General features: G+C 49.5%; 1 protein-coding gene and 1 long non-coding RNA gene across 3 annotated transcripts in view; both read left to right on the forward strand.

Annotated features, from left to right (window-relative positions):
* MYBBP1A (MYB binding protein 1a) overlaps window positions 1-8,783 on the forward strand; it is a 79,978-nt gene extending 71,195 nt beyond the window's left edge. Inside the window, 3 exon segments of the mRNA XM_034752790.1 lie at window positions 4,513-4,614; window positions 5,494-5,618; window positions 8,303-8,783. Coding sequence (XP_034608681.1) covers window positions 4,513-4,614; window positions 5,494-5,618; window positions 8,303-8,684 — 609 coding nt within the window. The 3' untranslated portion in view covers window positions 8,685-8,783.
* Window positions 8,784-11,913: 3,130 nt separating this feature from the next.
* Window positions 11,914-16,680, forward strand: LOC117867336. 2 transcript variants are annotated; one of them, XR_004643369.1, is made up of 4 exons: window positions 11,914-12,173; window positions 13,459-13,576; window positions 15,619-15,827; window positions 15,997-16,680. It is a non-coding gene; the product is annotated as an uncharacterized LOC117867336 (long non-coding RNA). The 2 variants fall into 2 exon arrangements; XR_004643368.1 differs by having other exon boundaries at window positions 15,619-16,680.
* Window positions 16,681-18,844: the final 2,164 nt, after the last annotated feature.

Consider the following 18,844-nt stretch of genomic DNA (forward strand, 5'->3'; position numbering starts at 1 on the left):
TTTTGAAGTGAGTAAAGTTCCGCTAGAGGCGGGCGAATAATTCTCAAGGGAAGTTTATTCGGTAAATGTAGTCGTTTTCCTAAACTGTTCATGAATTGTCTGAGACCAAATTGCAATCTTTATAGATCTGTTTGCTATTTGAAACTGAACTGGCTGATACGGGAGACTTGACAGCTCAGTGTAGACAGGATCTTGAGTTGCAGAAGAAAAGGAGGAGTTTCTGGAGAGGCTCAACAAGTCTGTAGTTGTGAATTCATAACCTAGTGTGTGAGTTCCAGGACTCCACATATGGTGTCACTTGGCACACAGTCACATTGAGAGACTTTCTGCAACGGTGCCTTTTCGCACTTGTCCCCCGTGTGAACTTGTGGCATTCCTGACTTGTTCCAGATAAACTCTCTCCTTTTACCCCACACACAGTATACAGTCATTCTCACCCCCTTGGTGGCATTTGGCTTTATTGCAGCATGGATTGATTCAAATCAAAGCGATTTAAATAATTGATTTTACTCTTGATTTTAAATCAGCAAGCAGGAAGCCTTGATTTAAATCATAGATTTTAATCTTGTACTTTTTAGTTACTTTCCTAAAGGAAGTTTGATTGTCACTGGTTAGTAGCCATTAATACCTGCTGATTTGTAGCTAAATATAGCCTCTGCTACACTAATTTTAGTGCTGCTTTTTGCTAATCAGGAGGATACACTATATATATACACATTCATTTAAGCAATTATGTAGCTTACCTTACATTTATTCAGATTCTTAATTTTAAATTTTTTTACATTAGAGGTGAATGATGCATTTCTTATTTACTAGATGATGATTTTTTCACCTGTGATTTTTACTAGCTTTAATTACATAGAAATTCAGATTCAATTAAAAATGCACAAATGCAGCATTTTCAAATTGTTTTATTTAACTAAAACGACTTTGACTGTACTTCAGCGGCGGCGGTGATCCGTTGAGGTTGAGCTCTTTCACAGGTTTTATTTTTCATGGGTCCTTTGGTGACTGAAGAGTCCGATTCTTGAGCCACAGGCTTGTTGGCAGACATTGCAGGTGGTGTTGGAAGACCGGGTTGGGCCGTGATCGCTGCGCGAATGTTGTCTGTCTTTTCTTTCTGGCGTTTTTCTGTGACCAGAGCAAGGTGGTTTTCCTCAAAAGTGGACGTTCCCTCTCTGACAAGTCTTCACTAGTTATCCCTATCCTGAGCTGCTGCCTCCTAGTGTCTGGTGTCGATGCCACATCTCTTGATGTTTATCCTGAGGGTGTCTTTAAAGCATTTCTTTTGGCTTCCTCGTTTCCTTTCTCCTTTGGTGAGTTGGGCGTACAGCAGTTGTTTCGGTAAGTGTACCTCAAGCATGCACACACAGTGCCCGTTCCACCTCAGCTGGTGCTGGATAATCAGGGCCTCAACACTGAAGATGTCGGCATCTGTGAGGACACTGACATTAGTGCGATGATCCTCCAACTTTATGTTAGGATCTTCCGAAGAAAGTGCTGGTGCTGGCGTTCCAGGTTTTTCAGGTGTTTTCTGTAGGTCACCCAAGTCTCACAGCCGTAGAGGAGAGTTGGGATTACCATCGCTTTGGAAACTAACAATTCAGTATGTGTTCTGATGTTGTGATTGTTGAACGCCCAGCGAGACAGTTTGCCAAAGGCAAGACTGGCACAGCGAATTCTGTGCTGAATCTCGACGTCTGTGTCTGCCCTCTGTGAGAGATGGCTGCCAAGATAAGCAAAGTATTCTATATTTTCAGTTCTTCTTTGTCGATTATAGATCTTCCTTGCTGGGTCTGATGATTGACCGGACACTGGCCGGTGGAGAACTTCTGTTTTGCCGATGTTCAGAGTTAGCTCTAGGCTTTTGTAAGCTTCAGAGAAGGGCTGTTTGTAGATCCTCCTTTGAGTTTGCAACTACATCACAATCATCTGCATACTGGAGTTGGGTTATTGTTGCCGATATTACTTTAGTTCTGGCATGGCAATGAGAAAGAATGAAGAGGTTGCCATCAATTCGATATTGGATGCCAATACCCTGTGGTAGACAGTCTTGGGTTAACATTTTCATAGCTGCTAAGAAAGTGGACCTGCCTGGCTGCAAAATCATGTCAGTGGTGCCTCCTGATGGTCTGAAGCCGCACTGGGACTCTGGAAGCACTTCCTCTGCAAAAGGAGCAGGCAGTTCAGTAAGAATCTTCCAAGTGATGGAGAGGAGGGGCAATGCCTCGATAGGGCCGGCTGTGGCAACTATCTTCCTTTTTGAAAATGATGACGATGTTAGCATTACGTAAGTTGGCAGGAATTTCTTCGGTGTGCCAGATTTTGAGGAGCAGCAAGTGAAGCTTGTTAGTGTTTCTCCTCCACACTTTCAGTTCTTCAGCTGGTACGCCATCAGGACATGGTGTTTTATTGTTCTTCATTTAATTGCTTTGCGGACCTCCTCAGGTGTTGGTGGGTTGGCAAGAGTTTCCCAGATTGGGTGCTGAGGGATGGAGTTGATGGTGTCGTCAGTCACAGTCGATTCTTGATTTAGAAGCTTTTGTTAGTGTTCCTTCCAGTGCTCTTCAATGGATTTGTTATCTTGAAGAAGGGTACTACCATCTTCAGACCTCAGAGGTGTGAGGCCACATGAACTTGGTCCATCTTGCATCTGAAAAAGTGAGGTTCTTACCCACAAAAGCTTATGCTCCCAATACTTCTGTTAGTCTCAAAGGTGCCACAGGACCCTCTGTTGCTTTTTACAGATTCAGACTAACACGGCTACCCCTCTGATACTTGGTCCGTACAGGGTCTTTGTCTCTCAAAAAAAGCTCCGCGTATCATGTCTGTCAGCAAATGTTTGGATTTCTTTTGCTTTGTCCTCCCACCATTTGTTCTTGATTTCTCAGATCCTCCTCTGAACTTCAGCTTTGAGCTGATGGAAAGAGCTCTGCTTCTGACTGGATAGTGGTTGGTTTTGCCAGTCGAGGAAGCTTTTCTCTTCTGGCCCAAAAGGGCTGTAATCTCAATAATGTTGTTGTCAAACCCAATCCTGATGGCGGCGGGTAGCCAGGCCAATGGATTCCTCGCAAACCTCATGAATGGTCTGTTTTGTTGACCGTCAGAGACTGTTGCATGGTTTTCGAGGGGAATTTATTTTTTATTTTTGCAGCATGGTTATTCATCGGGGGAGCTGCTGTTTGGTTTGTTCCCTTTTCACTGCATTAGTTGTAATTGCCTGAGGTACTGCGGATATCAAGATAGGAGTGCAAACGCTTGTTGGAATGTTGTTGTTTTTTAAAAACCTAAATCAATAACTATTCTGCTGGAGTTGAGAAGCCTCCACCCACCACTGTAGAACATAGCTGTGTGCCTAGTGCAGTGAGGTAGCAACACTGCGGACTGAGGCTAAGATTTTGTCATGGATAGTTTTAGTAAAAGTCACGGACGATAAAGAAAAATTCACGGAAGCCCGTGACTTTTACTAAAAATATCCATGACAAAAGGGGGCGCTCAGCCATGGGGGCCCACTCCCAGTGCTGGGGCCCCCACCACCTGTGGGGGCTCGCAGTTCCAGGGTCCCCCACTGCCCGTGGTGGCTCAGAGCTCTGGGGCGGCTGGGAACTCTGGGGTGCCCATGCGACCGGGAGCTGCGGGGTACCCCTACCAAATGGCAGGGGTACGCTGCAGCTCCCGGCCACCAGGGCTGAAGTCACAGAGGTCACTGGAAGTCACGGATTCTGTGACTTCTGCGACCTCCGTGGAAAAAATCGTAGCCTTATTGTTGACTCCGCTATAGACAGATCTTTACTTGGGCACCTGCATGCAGGGTTCTAACGTCTGTCAACAAAAGACCCAGCATCTCTGTGCAGGGCGGCTGCTGCTGCCCTTCACGCTTTGTTTTCCCTTCTTCCCCTCATAAATAAATCTGGCCTCCTTTTAACCCATCTCCATTACCGCTGGCATGGCTCTACTTTAGGACTAACTAACTATACTGGTGTCTCAAAGCCTTCAGTGCATAAAGGAAATACAGAGAGCTTTTTTTCCCTCTCCTTTTTGGTGAATATGCTTGATTGACAAGATCCCTCTTGGAACTGGCGATTGGCGCTTCTTAGACATACGTGGTAATAGCATTTTGCATTAGCACGTTGTGTGTAAATCCCCAGTCCTGCTGCTATTGAAGTGGATGGTAGTCTCTCAGTAGAAGCTATTTTCCAGCAATGGACTTCTCCTCCTTTTAGCGGGTGAGATATTAACTTTCCTCTTTTATCCAGCGTACAGTAGTAGGTCTCTGATTGCTGCAGTCTCCTAGCAGGATCGTTCCTTGCTTTGTTCGGTCATGTTTATTAACCCAAGCGATAGCGGTTCCTGGCACTTATCTTCTTAGGCTTTCTTGCAGTCTGATGGCTCTTGCCTCTCTGAGTGTTTTACTGATGTTTTAAACCTGCGAATCGCTTGTTGTCTGCTTTCTCTTGAGGGAACTTCTTTGTTTTTCGGTTTGATACACCGTGTTCCTTCCTTCCTTTGCAGAGTTTGAAGGCGGTGAGCGAGTTCAAGGTGAAAGTTGACCAGGAGAAGGTCATTAAGTGTTTGGAGCTGTTGAACTTCCTCATAAAAACTGTGAACCGGCAGGTGAGCCCAGACTTTGGCTGAATTTGTGATCCCTTCCAGGTTCAGTCCATCACACATGCTGTTACAGGCTTGACACTTCAGTCAGCAGCTGTCCTGTTTGCATCCTGCGTGAAGGCCTGTGTTCCAAGAGTTGCACTGGGGTTTTAACCACATGGCTCCCATTGAAGTCAGTGCAACTCCCATGTCTATATCCCTGTACAGCTTTTAGAAAATGAGTTAGTAGCTGGGTCTGATGACAGAAAAACCCTTAACAGCCACAATAATTATAATAATACCTAGCTCTTATATAGGGCCTCTTGAACTGGCCCTGCTTGGACAAGTCACTTCCCCTTTTCCTGACCCTCAGTTTCCTCATCTGTAAAATGGGAATAATGATACTGCCCTACTTTGTAGGGTGGGAAGCTGGGTGGTAGTTATGTTATTATATGAAGAGACAGAGCAGAGAGCATGATTAGCTTTGATTCCAAAAAAGGATAAAACTGCATTAAAGGCCCCTTACAAAAATGCTTTCCTAACATCCCTTTCCCGAGCAATACTGTGTTGCTACAGGGGCATTATGGGACTAGGAATGGGAGGGTGGGTGTCCGCAGGATGGCAGATGGTTTTGAAACCATGATAAGCCACCCAGGTGCAAGTCAGTTTTGACACAGATGCAACATCTTTGCACTAGAGGTGTGTACTGGGGCACTGTCTCCCCCCAAGATAGACAGTCCCTAAGGAAGGGGAAAAGCCTAGTGGCTGCTGGGAGCTGGCTGAGGGTTGGGGTTTGCCTGTTGTAGCTTTTGGTTTAAGAAGTAGCTGGGTGCAGTGCCACTGTGAACGAGGAGTGAATGCCGTTCACTGTATGTCTGTCTTCATTTGCTACAATTCTCCTTGCAGAAGCTGAATGTGGAGTTGGCGGAGCTGAGTCAGACGCTGCAAGCTCTGAGCCAGCAGGAGGGGTTTGGGAAATCCGTGCGCCTCGACAGTCTCTACTGGAACGTCATGAAGCTGCTGGGATTTGCGTATGTACCCTCAGCTCCGGGGCCTCTACGCATCGGGCTTTCTGTGCTGCTCTGGCTTCTCAGATTGGGGAAATAGGAACAAACAGATCAGTGCCTTTGCCGTATAGGAGACTGGCTAGAGACTGAATGTCAGCCTGAGCTGAGGTCATGGGGCTGGTGGAGGTGGGACCTCATTAGGCCAAGTGCAGCATGTACAGGTGTCTCGTCAGCCCTGGGGGAAGGATAACAAGCTCTCCCTGATCTCGGATCACCTTCAGTTAGCTGGAGTGCTGTCTCCAGATACTTCACTTCGCAGTGCAGACCAGACCAGCTGTGTGAGTATGACTAGCCACGGTGAAGGCCGGGCTGGATGAGGAGAGCAGAAATACCCAACCACTGGGTATTTCCGATACTCTAGCTGCCCAGGGAAGGGTCTGAGTAGCAAGTAGGTCAGCCGTTTCAGAAATGACTTGTGATTTTGGGTGCCCTGGTTTCTGGGTGCCCAAATTAAAACGCTTTAGTGGGTAGGGTGCCCAGATCCTTAGATTCTCAAGATCACTGGTCACTTGTGACCATTGCAAGAGAAGAGCAGATCCGGAGGGCAAGGTCAGCTGGTTTAGGTGACTGTTTTAGCCCCCACCCCACCCCTTTGAGCTCTGTTATCTCATGTGAGTCTGAGTAGGAAACAAATTAGTTTCCGCATCCCTCAGCAAGGCTTTAAAACCCTCTCAGAATAACAGGGTGGGGGGTCAAGCATAGGGCTGAATGTGTCTTTTATATCTTAGACCAAGCGGGTTAGTTGTTGGGCTGTATTTAACTTCTGCAGAAAGAAATGCTCTGTTCCTGGAAATCATTCTTGTTTTCCGGCTAAAATCAAACTTTCCAGCTTTGCCATTTCCTGGTGGTGGCATCAGTTTAATTATTATGCAGACATTAGAAGACGTGGTCCCAACCAAGGGCTGCTTTCCGTCTAGGTTATAATTCCTCCATGGCAGTAAGATGATCTGTAGGGGAGGGACTTGTGGAGTGCGTGTGACTCGTTTCACAGTATGCACAGACATGCAGTTTGGGTTTTAAGGGCTTGACCCAAAGCCCAGTGAAGTAATTAGGATAAATCCCTAAAAACATATTATGTCCTACTAATGCAGTAGTGTAAGCTCTGGTAGAGCATACCAATGACGGAACAGTACTGCCACTCTTATCCACGGCTGAAACCACTGCTAGGCATTCTCTGTCCCTCTGATGTCTTGCCTGAGTTTACAGAGCCCAGCTGTCTTAACCAGAGACAGAGTGGCGTGTTGGTGGCTAATGTGTCAACTAAGGAACAAAGTGGAATCCAATTAAGTTAATGAAGCGGGGGTTTGAGACTTTCTCCCCCTTCAAGACATATGCTCATTCTTCAGCCTAACTCAAGGGCGTTCTGTGTAAGTGATGCTGAAGGGTCGTGGTATAATGGCGGATAACAAGAGCGAATGCTGCTACCCAGACGGCCAGCCCGGCAGTGCCTGAGGGAGTCTTTAGGGATTCCAAATCTTATTCCCTGCATCGTTCTTGGATTGTGTCAGTTCCTTGGGCTGGCACCAGAGTGCTGGAGGTGTCGCAGCGCACTGAATGGTGCAGTTTGGCCCCATCTTTCCCCGGGTGGCGTCACTGATGGGCAGCCCTGAGAACCTGAGACCTCTGCAGTGAAGAGACTCTGACTTGTACGCTCTTGAAAAGGGTTTTCTGGATTAAAAAACAAGGAGAGAAATCGGGAAATTCAAGACTGGATCCTTTCCCGAATGCCTGCTCCATGTATTCCGAGAGACACGGTAGCTGATAGCAGTGCTGTAACCTCACTAGTCCAGCAGGCAAATGGACCTGGATTAACTGTCTAGCCGCCCCACTGAGTCACGCTGCCTCCAGGGGAGTTCGGGAGGTGGCCGGGTTTGCCATAGGCTGGTGTAACTTAGCAGGGTTAGAGGCGACTCAGTCGAAGTATCGGTTGGGATCGCTAGCATGCTGAAAACTGCCCGGACCCCCCTTCTCTCTCATGCCATGCGAGGACAAAGGGCACTAGATAGAATCAGGAGTGGGGTTTCACATAGTGTCTTGTAAACATGGGCAATTGCTGCTGCTTAACGCATTAATTTATGCAGGGGGGAGGTAGCATCCCCGCAATGGAAATATTGTGGGGCCCCCATCCCTGTGGGAACGTGCACATGCCTGGGACAGGGGCAGGCGGCGAGAACAGGGTCTGCAGGGGCTGGAATGAGCCCAAAAGTTTAAGTAGGAACCCCCGGGATCCTCCTTTCCATCTTTGAGCTGGCTGCCCCCCATCAAGTCTCTCACTCTCCCTCCTGTCCCCCCACTTCCCAAAACCTGTGTACACACACACACACACACACACACACACACACTCTCTCTCTCTCTCTCAATGTATACAGCATTGTTCATTATTGGAGTTGGGGTTGCCTTCCTCTGAAGCTGTTGTTTATCTGCTTGGCTCCGGCCCAGCTGGGGCTGTTGTGTGATCAGATGGAGCAAATGTTCAGATGATGTAACTGACTCTCTGGGGCGCTGAACATAGCTAACCTGCTCCATCCGCTTGCTGTGCTTCCGCTTGCCGTTACTGGCCCGTACTGCCATCCATAGGGGGCAGGTTGCAGTGCATGTCACCTTCCTAGCTGGAACGTGCCATGATCTCTGGTGCTCTTGGTTTGCAGGCGTCCCAAAAAGGAGAAGGCGGTGGCCCGGCCTGAGCACGCCCCTGGAGCAGAGACGCTCAAGCGGAAGAAGAAAGGCTTCCTGCCAGCTACCAAGAAACGCAAGAACCGCAAAAAGGCTCCCCAGGAGAATGGGGCGGAGAGCAGCAGAGAGGCAGGCCCGGAGAACGGGGCGGAGAGCTGCAGAGAGGCAGGCCCAGAAGCAGGGCAGGCCGCAGCACGGAAGAAGAACAGAAAGAGGAAAGGAGGAGCGGGAAAGGCAGGTGCAGAGGGCCCTTCGCCAAAGAAGGCCAAGGGGAGCCATGGCCAAGAGACTCAGGGGAAGCAGGGTAAAGCCAAGAAGAAGAAGAAAGCAAACAAAACACCAGCTCAAAAGGCGTGAACTCTGTGGACTTACTCAGACCTGGTTGGGATGTTTTAATAGCTTATATATATATTTTTGCACCGTCCCATAGTTTTAATAAACCATCTGTGGTGCTGACCCGTCCGACCTGCCTGTCTGATTCATGCCCGGGGACTCTTCTGCGTGCAGGGTGTCGCTGTCTGTGAGCCTGAAGCCTGGGATCAGAGAGATGCATCCCTGCCTCCAACCCCTCTGCATGTGCCCTCACGCTCTCTGCTCTGTAACCTTGCTGCAGTAGCTGTGTGCCACCAGGTACCATCCTCCTTCCTGCCAGGGTTATTGTCTGTCTGGGATAGCGGGAGCACTTGTCTCGCTCATGTCTCTGCTTTGCCAGTGGTAAGATCTATCTGTTTCAATGGGGATTAGGCAGGTAGTTGGCCAGTCAATCAATGCTGGAGTTCTGGGGTCAAGTCCTGACATTCTGCAGGTCAGAAATGGTCTGTTACAGTCCTGATGGACATTCATGTAAGTCACTATGACTGGAGAGGTGTGTCTCTCCCTCTTTCCTCCTACCCCCCGCTCCCCCCCGGGGCCACCCTCCACTCCTCCAGCTGAGAACTGCAGGGGTTAATTCCTTTTAGCTCTCCAGTGCTGGACTGGGGCCCATTGCACGAGCACCTGGTCTCCGTCCCCACAGGCCGAAGGGGCAGCCTCTGCAGCAGTCCTGGTCCTTGCCAGCCTGGGAAGCAGGAGCTGGGCTGTGGGCCAAATTCCCAGCCGGTGTAAGTGACCCCTTGGCGTTGTACCCGCTTACGCCAGTGCTGAGTGCTTCCCGTTCGGGCACCGAAGGAGACCTCTTGTGCTGTGAATGCAGTGGCCTCTGTTGGCCACGCCAGAGTGACGCCCTCCTGTCTCCCACCTCCCAGCAGGATGGTCTCTGGCGAAGCAGCATTTACTGGGCGGGCTGATGTCGGGCCAGGCACCCTGGTTCCCTGGGGCTGGGAGGTGGGTTCCAGCATTGCTGCTTCTGAACTGCTTTGCAGCTGGTGGGGTCGGCATTATTGACGGATCTGCCCCGGATCGCAGGTATCCTGATTCCTTTCCAGTCCCCCGTATATTCACCCCTGATAAGTGCCTGCGGTTAGTAAATGGAGACTTGAATATCAAGAATCAATCGCTTCTTTTAAAATTTACCTGTGGAAACACTCAGTGAGTCTTAGAACTGGTTTCTGCTGCGGTTCACCCTCCCGGCTCCTTTCCCCGCTCTCCCTCCCTGCCCGGAGCATGGCTGAGGCTGCTGGCACGGGGACGTTATCCCCAGTGGAGACAGGGTCCCGGGAATACCCCCTGGATTTAGAGGTGTGTGGGCTGGTGGGAAGGGTCTGGGGTTTTTAGCTGTTCCTCCAACCTCCCTCCCCTGCTTTATTTGCCCCACCTAAAGGGCTGCTTCTTGCTAATCCAGGTAGGTCACACCCCTCCAGGTTTCCACCTTGCAAGAGGGCTTTCTCCACAGCAGCTGTCCAGGCAGCGAATGCGCATGCAGTGGGAAGTCCCACCTGAAACTCCCCCTTTCCCCAGGAGGTGGGGTGAGCTTCCCCATTTGTGGCCTCTGTCAGCCTTGCTCATCTGCCTCCCCACTTGCTGCCCCTTCCCCATTGTACCTGAGCAATGCAGCACTATGGTATCTCCTGTTCTCCTGCATGACCCAGAATGGCACTGCAGGGCCCCTGCTGGTCGCTTTCCGTGGAAGCATTCGGCACCAGCCTCAACAGCAGAGGAGGGAGACCCCTGTGATTCATACCAGGCGAATCTGCCACAGTGAGCTCTCCTGCAACATCCCTTCCTCCTTTGGGGTGGGGATCTCCTCCGATGTTGTGCCCCCATTGCCCTGTCTGGGGCAGGTTTGGATTTTAGTGTGTGGGGTGGAGGAGGTGCAGGTTTCAGTGAATGGTGAACCCACACCCCCTTTGCATGCCAATTTGCTGCCCCATTGTTCTGTAATGAGAGGTTGTGTGAGTGATTTTTCTCCTCCCAGTGCACCGAGGAGGGAACAGCCCGTCTGCCCAGCTCCAGGAGGACAGCAGCTGCCTTCAGGTGGTGCAGAGCTGTAGTCACCAATGACGTGAGTCACACGGACCCTGGCACTGATCGCCAGCTTCAGCAAAAAGGCTGGAGATCGACGTTGACATAGGTTTGATGACACTGTGGCTGGTGCGGGAGGTGGAGCGAGCTCCCACAGGCCCAGACTCAGCCTGTCAGTGCAGTGGGATGAAGGGAAACTTCTATATCCCATATTAGTGAACGCACTGTGGCCCTTTGTCCGTCTCTGGACTGTGCATAGAGGTTGAAGGGGCTCATGCTTTTAGATCCAGGGTGCCGGGATCAGTCCCTGCCAATGACCCGTCTAGGGCCTCGCTCCAAAGCAAAAAGCTCCTAAAGGGTTTCTAGGAGACTCCTCATCACTCTTGCAAGGGACGACAGGACCAAATTCTGCTCTGTTGCAGTGGCTTTAGCACTGAGACACCAAAGGGGAAGCGCCTGTTGTTGGCTGTTTGTGCAGCACCCGGCGCGATGGGGCCCTGCCCTGGCAGAGGTCTCTCCTAAACATAAATGTTTGACGCTGACAGATTGGTGGTAAATGTAGCATAATACCATGGAGGCTGGTTGAGTTACTTGGGATGTACGCTAGGGTAACTGAGTGCCGAGTTGGGCATTTTCTCCTAGTGGGGAAGAGACCAATGAAGGGGGAGGTACTAAGTCTGTGCCCACAATGTTCATCCGCCTCTGTCTGTGGGCTGGAACAGATTGCAATTGGGCAGTGTTAGGCATTGGCCTCCTACAAGGGCAATCTGGTTTGTAGTAGAAGAGCTTGTGTGAAGTGTAGCGCGGTTGTCGTATGTTTTAAGGCCATGTTTACAGTATCACGTACATTGCTCAAGGGTGCGAATACCTTCTCCCGCTGACATAGCTACCGCTGCTCGGCGGGGGTGGATTAATATATTAACGGGAGAGCTCTGGCCTGTCGGCACAGAGTGGCTACATGAGATCTGACAGCAGCGCAGCTGCATTGGGACAGCTGTGCCACTGTAAACTCTAGTGTAGACGTGGCCTTAGTCTTGGAGATTGTGTAGTTGGGATGGGGGCAGAAAATCCTTGTGAGTTCACCCAAGCCACTGTGCTAGGATAACAACTCTGTTGCCTATTACATTGTGGAGCCTGGCTTTGATGTGCAGCGTATAGAAAGTGTTTACTAATCCACCAAGTCCAATCTTGTTTCCCCGGCACTTAGTTGTGCCTTTTAACAATCGCAAAGGCTCCGTTTCACGTCCTGTCCATCGCCCAGTTTTCAGGAGACAGACAAGGTGTTGATTTTAATTAAGGCTTTTCTTTCTATCGGTGTTTCAACAATTCCAGGCAGAGAAACTCAGCAGCCTGGAGAGTATAACGGGGTGAGTGCTGCAGGCTCCTTCGGCAAGCAATAAAATCACACGGGGATCTGGACTCGCTAAGGAGACGAACCAATCTGTAGTAAGTAATTATGTAGAGCAGCATCTGTGCAGAATGACTGGGCTGTGGGTCTGAAGACAGGCAGGAAAGATAAGCTACAGCTGCCCTTCCCGTTTATTTGCCTTAGGCTGCAGGGAGTGGGTTGACTGTTGGAGCAGGGCACCAGGAGCTGGGGCTGCAGGGTTCCCTGCCCAGCTCTGCTTCTGCCTTAGGCAAGTCATTTTGTGGTACTGCTGTCTGCAGTGATTGTTAGGTGATGACCTGCCTGGTGTTTCTGGGCCAGTGGTGCTCTGCTGCTGGTGTCGATCTCCCAGCATGCTCAGTGGCTGCCTCCACCTCCCCACAAGACCCTGTGGAGGCAGGTTTGCCCAGTGCTGGGGCACTAGGGACCGGTGATTCCATGAGGAGCTCCCTTTCAGAACTGCAGGTTCAAGTCCTGCTGGAGAATCTTAACAAAAAAGAATGAATGGGAGCCAGAGGGGAGAGGAAGTTTGTGCTCCCAGCCATGCATGGAGTGACGCAGCACAGGAGGGCTGATGCAGCAGGAACCAGTCTGGGGGTGGTAAGGAGGTCCCCCATTAGCAAAGTGAAGCAGATTAAAAATCCATGTGTCAGACGCCCCAGGGCAGGGCCCAGGGTGCCGAGGGACCCTTGGCCAGGGTGGGCAACAGGAGCAATGTAGGAGCAGCATCTGCACCACAGTAGCTGCGATGCTCAGGGTTCCCCATCCGTGACTGGAAGAGTTGCATGGAGCCAGCACAGGTGGGGGTGATGCTGGCAGAGCCTGTGAAATGTGAGCAGCACTTCAGTGGGGATGGTTACCTCAAAGGACAAATTCTTAGTTCAGTGGCATTTTCCTTTGCGTCCAGGACAGGTTACGCTCCTCACTGGGTGGAGGGGCGAGCTACATGGAAATGCAAGTTGTGTGTTTTTAACAAACCCGCTGTGGCCAGTACACTGCCAGTCCTAATGACAGGGTGCACACATTCATTCACTATGCAGCCGCTTGTGCTTGGTTTGTTTTAAATGAAGAAATGGTGTTTACATCTCCTAGGGAAAGCACATGGCAACAGCATTCAAGACTGCGCGTGTCACCCGAAGTGGAGTAGTGGCAGGTGGATGGCACAGCATTTTGGGCAGGGCGGGGGTAGTGGCATTGCATAGCCAAGAACAATGCAGTTGTTTTACATGCACAAAGGCTAAAATCGCTCCAGGGATAACTGGAACTTCTGACTCTCAATGGGTCTCTTTCTGGATTGCTCTTGGCTGCCAAGAAACTAACAGTAATGTGTTGATTTTTTTCCAGCTGCTGCAGTTGTCAGCTGTGTACGGACTGTGCTGGGCCAGGCCCTGCTGTGAAACCAACCCGGAGGAGGCAGAGAGAGATCAGAAACATTTTAACCAGGACTGCAGCGTGGAAAAGAGTGAGTGTTTTTCCTAGAGAAATTGGGAATAATCCTAGCAGACGCTTCCAGCGTCTCAGGCCTGGGGCTAGCTCGTCATTTGCACCCTGCTTAAAGAAGTTCCTGATTAAGCAAAGATTGGGGGTACTCCGGGGAGCTCCTAAACTCAGCAGGGGCAGGGTTTCAGCGCTGTTATCCCAAGCCCCAGTTTGGGACGCTGGCCAGAACCTTTGTGTAATCAGGGTTGATACTGATGTGTGTACAGTCTCCAAAGGGTTAACCTTTGAAATAGAGAAGCCCTAAGGATAGAAGACAAGACTCTGTTAGTAAAAGCAAAAGCCAGTTTAGGCGTCTCTAAGAAACTCTGGGGATTGCACATTAGTGCAGGCGTAGGCGATCCGAGGCCTTGTGCTGGGATCCCAAGAGCTAAGAAGCTGTGCAGGGTCTGTCTGAGTCCCCAGGGCAGGCCTGGTGCAGGAAGTGGACAGATTGAACCCGTAGTTTATCCCACTGCGTCAGGACTGGTGCTGAGCTGCAGGAGAAGGGAACATTTTGGATGAGTGTTGAAACTGACCATGAAAGATCCAAAGCGAGACACGTTGGTGTCCTGGGCTCTTTGTTGTGTGGAGACAGTTCTGTCTGTCTACCTCACTGACCTGAACAAATAAGACTCAGGTATTACAATTCATAGTGAGTGACTTCATAACCCTTGAGAAATCCCTGTTAGAGTTTTCCCCTATATACTGTAATTGGTATTTCCACCAGTGCGGACAGACATTTTTTGCAGCAGCTAGTAATTGTGGAGGGGGGTGAGGGAAGCTTAACGCCCTCCCTTCCTTAAAGCATTTGTTTAATTGTCCCTTGTGAGTGCTTTTCAATGAGTGAGAGATTCTGAGTTCTAAACAAAGCTCTTTGCAAGGGAACACAGGTGGCTGGAGTCATTTGCAGTGAAATGTGTATTGCAGGAGAGCCTAGAGGCCAATGAGGTTGGGTCCCTGTTGTGCTAGCTGCTGTACGGATGTAGTAAATGACAGTCATTCATAATGCGATCAGGAACCCTGTGAATGAGATTTGGACTCCCAGAGAAAGAGCGTGTTGGCGTTTCATAAGCAGATCCCATTCACAACACGGGAGCGTTGCCCTCCATTGAAGGCAGCGTGAGGTGCAGGTGCTCAGGTCTACGGGAGTAATCCAGTAATTGGGCTGTGGTCTACGTGTCCTATTGCAAAAACCCTCGATCAATGCCTTGGAAAAACCTCCAGGGTCAGCAGACAGGAAAAGGAGTGACTAAACTAACATGGTAAAGGAGAGGAGCTGGAGCTGCAGCATCTAATCCCATTTTTGTGTCCTTACTACTGGGGTGCAGGGCCTGCTAACGAGTGCGCCATGTACCTCCTGCCACAGCTAAACACAAAAAAATGTGACCAGGAGAGCCATGCTGGGAGCTTTGGCTTCCAGCTAACTGGGCAAACACTGCTCATAGACTCATAGACTTTAAGGTCAGAAGGGACCATTATGATCATCTGGTCTGACCCCCTGCATGCTGCAGGCCACAAGACCCTTCCCTGGACTCTGCTGTTGAAGTCCCCAAGTTCAACTGCAGGAGCATCTGAATGGATAAAAATCTGCTTCATCTAATCATTGGCACCATCTGATCAAGCTGAAGGCCTGATGCTCTCTGCCAACAGGAAATTAGCACTGATGGCAATTTCTGCATTTAAAGGGCAAGTCCTATGCCACGAAGCTGCCCTGCCAATGGGGACCTGTGCTGTTTTGCTGCACAAAGGGAAGGGGCGCTGGCATTTGTGGTGCATTCCCTGGTGGGCACAAGGGCTGGCAGCGCATCAGCCTCTGCTGGTGCCTGTGAGGAGCATTGGAGCTAACATCACTTCTCTTGGGCTGGGGGAGGACTCCCACCACCTGGGTGTCTTCTCCTGCCCCGCCCGGCCAATGAGGCTAAGTGCTGCCAGGAGAGTTGTGCCCACTGTGTAGTTCAGCTGAATGTGTCACTGGTGTTAGGTTCTTGCTAAGTTCAGCCCCCTTTTTGTGACTCTCATCCACAGGACCAATTGGAGTCATTCCTTAAAACCGGTGAAAGGTTTTACCTCGGCAGCCCTGGCAATGTAAGTCCTTTATCCACAGAACAGATCCACCAGCGGGATTCTTCTGCACCTATCCCAGCTCTGGTCCCATGGGCAGTTCAGTCTCCCGGGCTCCTTTGAACCTGGGACCCTGTGCCAAGGCTGCCTGAAGTGGCACTTCTGTGAGGCAGGTGAGTGCTTGGTCTCTGGACACTCCACTGAGAGCACTGATTTCACATGGGTCACCAGCTGAACACTGTTTACACCAGCCTGGTTTGGATTCAAACCAGCAGCCGGAAGAGGCTCTGTAGCCCCCTTACTCATCACCTGAGCTCTCCTCCCTGCTGGGTTTCCTTTCAGCCATTGAAGAAAAGGTTGATGCTACTCCAGCCAGAGCTTCTCCCATTGGGAGCTGCTGCAAACACGGTTGGAGCGCTCCTGTCCAGCTCTGCTTTCAATCTAAGGCAGCCCTGAGCAACCATCTCTCCGGGAGTTGCACCCCAGCATACTGCAATGGCACCGCCAGCAGTGCCTGAGGCCGAGCCCACGACACAGACGAGAAGCCGGGAGGTATGTTTTAAATACTTTTATTTCTTAATTTACATAAAGGTATAGATTTGGCTTTATTTCTCTTTATACTCTGAGATTGACAATCGGTTGCTCTTAAAAAATAAAATAGCCATTTGCTTCTGAAAGAAATCAGAAAACTATTTTATACTCCTGCCTTGTATAACAAGAAAACCTATGATATACTCCCATACATCACATAGTAGAAGTGATTGCAAGTGCTGGTTTACAAAACAATAAAGCAAATAGAGAAGAAACCAAATAACTAGGGTGTGGGGGAAAGTGAGACAAGCTTAGTGTTCCAGTCTACCTAGAGTTTATTTATGTCTCCATCACTCGTTTGTCTCACCCTGAGGTTTGACTGAGATTAGAGGATGCTGGCCCAGTACTTCAAGCTTCACGCAGGTAAGCAGTCCTGTAGCTTTTACCAAACCCAGCTCTGTGAGTAAAGGCTACAGGATGTGAATACTGATTTGGTGTGGGTGCAGTGTTAACAAGTGTCTAGGTGCTGCCTTGTCCCCACTGCCCTCACTTCTGCCTCTTGCTGTGCAAAAGCTCCCGGGGAGGTGGCACTGGCACAAGGTAAAACGCTTTTAAGATGAAGTGAAGTATAAGGAAGCTTTTGCAATCTGCTGTAACCATCTGGTTTTGCTGAAGGCACCCTGCAGCCTCCCCAGCTCTGTTAACTCGACCCCACCCATTCACACAGAGCGCCCTTACACTTAATATGCCAGGGTAACCACAGACGATTGCACTAAGGGAGCAGGGATCTTGCAGCAGGCTACACCTGGACAAAAGGTACAGTGTATGCTTGCCAGTAGCCTTGACCACCTCGCCTCAGGTGCTGTGTGCATACAGGAAGGAGGGAGAGAGTTAGCCAGGCCTCCGACCCCCTCCCCCCCTATTCTGATTGTTTTCCCTTCTCTAAGGTGGGACAGGAGGGTTTACTAGACTATGTCCTAGTTAACAATGCAGTTTGTTTTGGGGGGGCGGGGAGAGTAAGAGGACAGTGGCTTTACAGATGCTCCCAGGACCCATTTAAATTAAAGACTTAAGTCTAATGCACTGAACCATATTTTGCTTACAAATAATCAACCCAAGCCTTGCTAATATATGAAGTCCCTTAAGGCAGATCTTTAATTGTGGCCCCTCTAACAATTACACCGGGGTGTGTTTTCAAGTGGAGTTGATAAGCCACAGAATGTAGGATTGTAGAGCTAAGTTACTTATGCTAAAACTTTCTCTTCACTCTGGAAGTGATTTCATCAAATCCCACCTGTCTGCAGAGCTGGCGCAGATTTCAGAGACTGGTACATTGAGCTAGTTCTCTGTACAGAAATGAAAGGGTCTCTCCTTCCACCAGCTTCACTCTAATTCTATCTTCATATCCTCCCTCTCCCCATTACGCCAGCAACTGCAGATACACACAAGGCAACGCTAAACTTTTGCTGTGTGTGTTAAATAATAAGCCCACAGTTCTAGCTGTTAAGTGACAAGATCCCATTAAACAATCTGGATTGTGGTGCAAAATGCCATTCACCACATTCTCTCTTTCTATGACTTTTCCTGAAGCACTTCTGTGGGGAAAACTTATAATCGCTTTGTCAAAACTAACAACTAGAGACCCTGCCCTAGTAAACTCTGCGGGTGGGAGAGGATAAGTCTAGTACTGCAGAGTAACACCAGTGGCACACTACACCAGAATACTGGAATTGGATGTTTGAGAGAGAGTAGGGAAGAGCATACTTCATTGATACAGTGCCTCATAAGTCCAATCTCTCCATTTTACAGCTGAACAAGCAAGCAGAGAGGTAGTGACTTGCCTGCAGTCCAAGTAGCAGAGCTGGGCCTGGACCCCCACTTTTCCTGTCGACAGGAATATGCAGCCTCACGAGGGAGCGGGTACTAGCAGACACCCAGAATGTTACAGCAGAAGGTAGGTTGTACCCGGCCGCCTCCTCTTTAGTGTTTTTCAAACCTCTCTTTTGAGAGTGGTTGGACAGCTTGACTTGACTTAGAGCTTTGTTATTGCCTTACCCCCTTTATCCCAATTATCTGGTTTCTTTCTAAGAGAATAAATATTTAATAGAAGCTCTAATAGAACAACGCTTGAAAAATTCCGTCCCGGAATAGAAATATGTAGCTACAATTCAAAAAATACCTTCATCTCTTCAGGTGGCTGAACATGGATCATGGTCTGTAACGGGGAAGTGGCAGCCTCAGGATGGGGGTTCCAAATTCCCTGCTCCTTCCCCTCCCTTAGTTCTCATGGCTCGCTACTCTACCTCCTTGGTGCCAGGTCTCTCCTCCTCCAAATGGAGAAGAATTCAATCAGTGAAGGACCATAGGTGTGTGGGGGACTGGGACTAATTCTCCATTTGCTTACACCGTGGCTGAACTGGGTCTTGTTTCATAGGAAGTGAGGTCAGCCCTTCCTACCAAGGAGATTAAGGTGTATTTATTGGCTCTCTTTCCATTGAAAATTGATAGGAATAAAATCTCAGTAAACACCGAAGTCCTTCCCTTTAGGATAAGTGCTGTAACTTTTAAGACAAAGCACTTGAAATAATAATTCAGGAAATTCAGCTAATTTTCCCTTGGCCTCTGAGATCAAGTGACTAATTGTTGTTTATGTTTTACA

The sequence above is a fragment of the Trachemys scripta genome, chromosome 18 (assembly GCF_013100865.1).
Source record: "Trachemys scripta elegans isolate TJP31775 chromosome 18, CAS_Tse_1.0, whole genome shotgun sequence".
Taxonomy (NCBI): Eukaryota; Metazoa; Chordata; order Testudines; family Emydidae; genus Trachemys; species Trachemys scripta.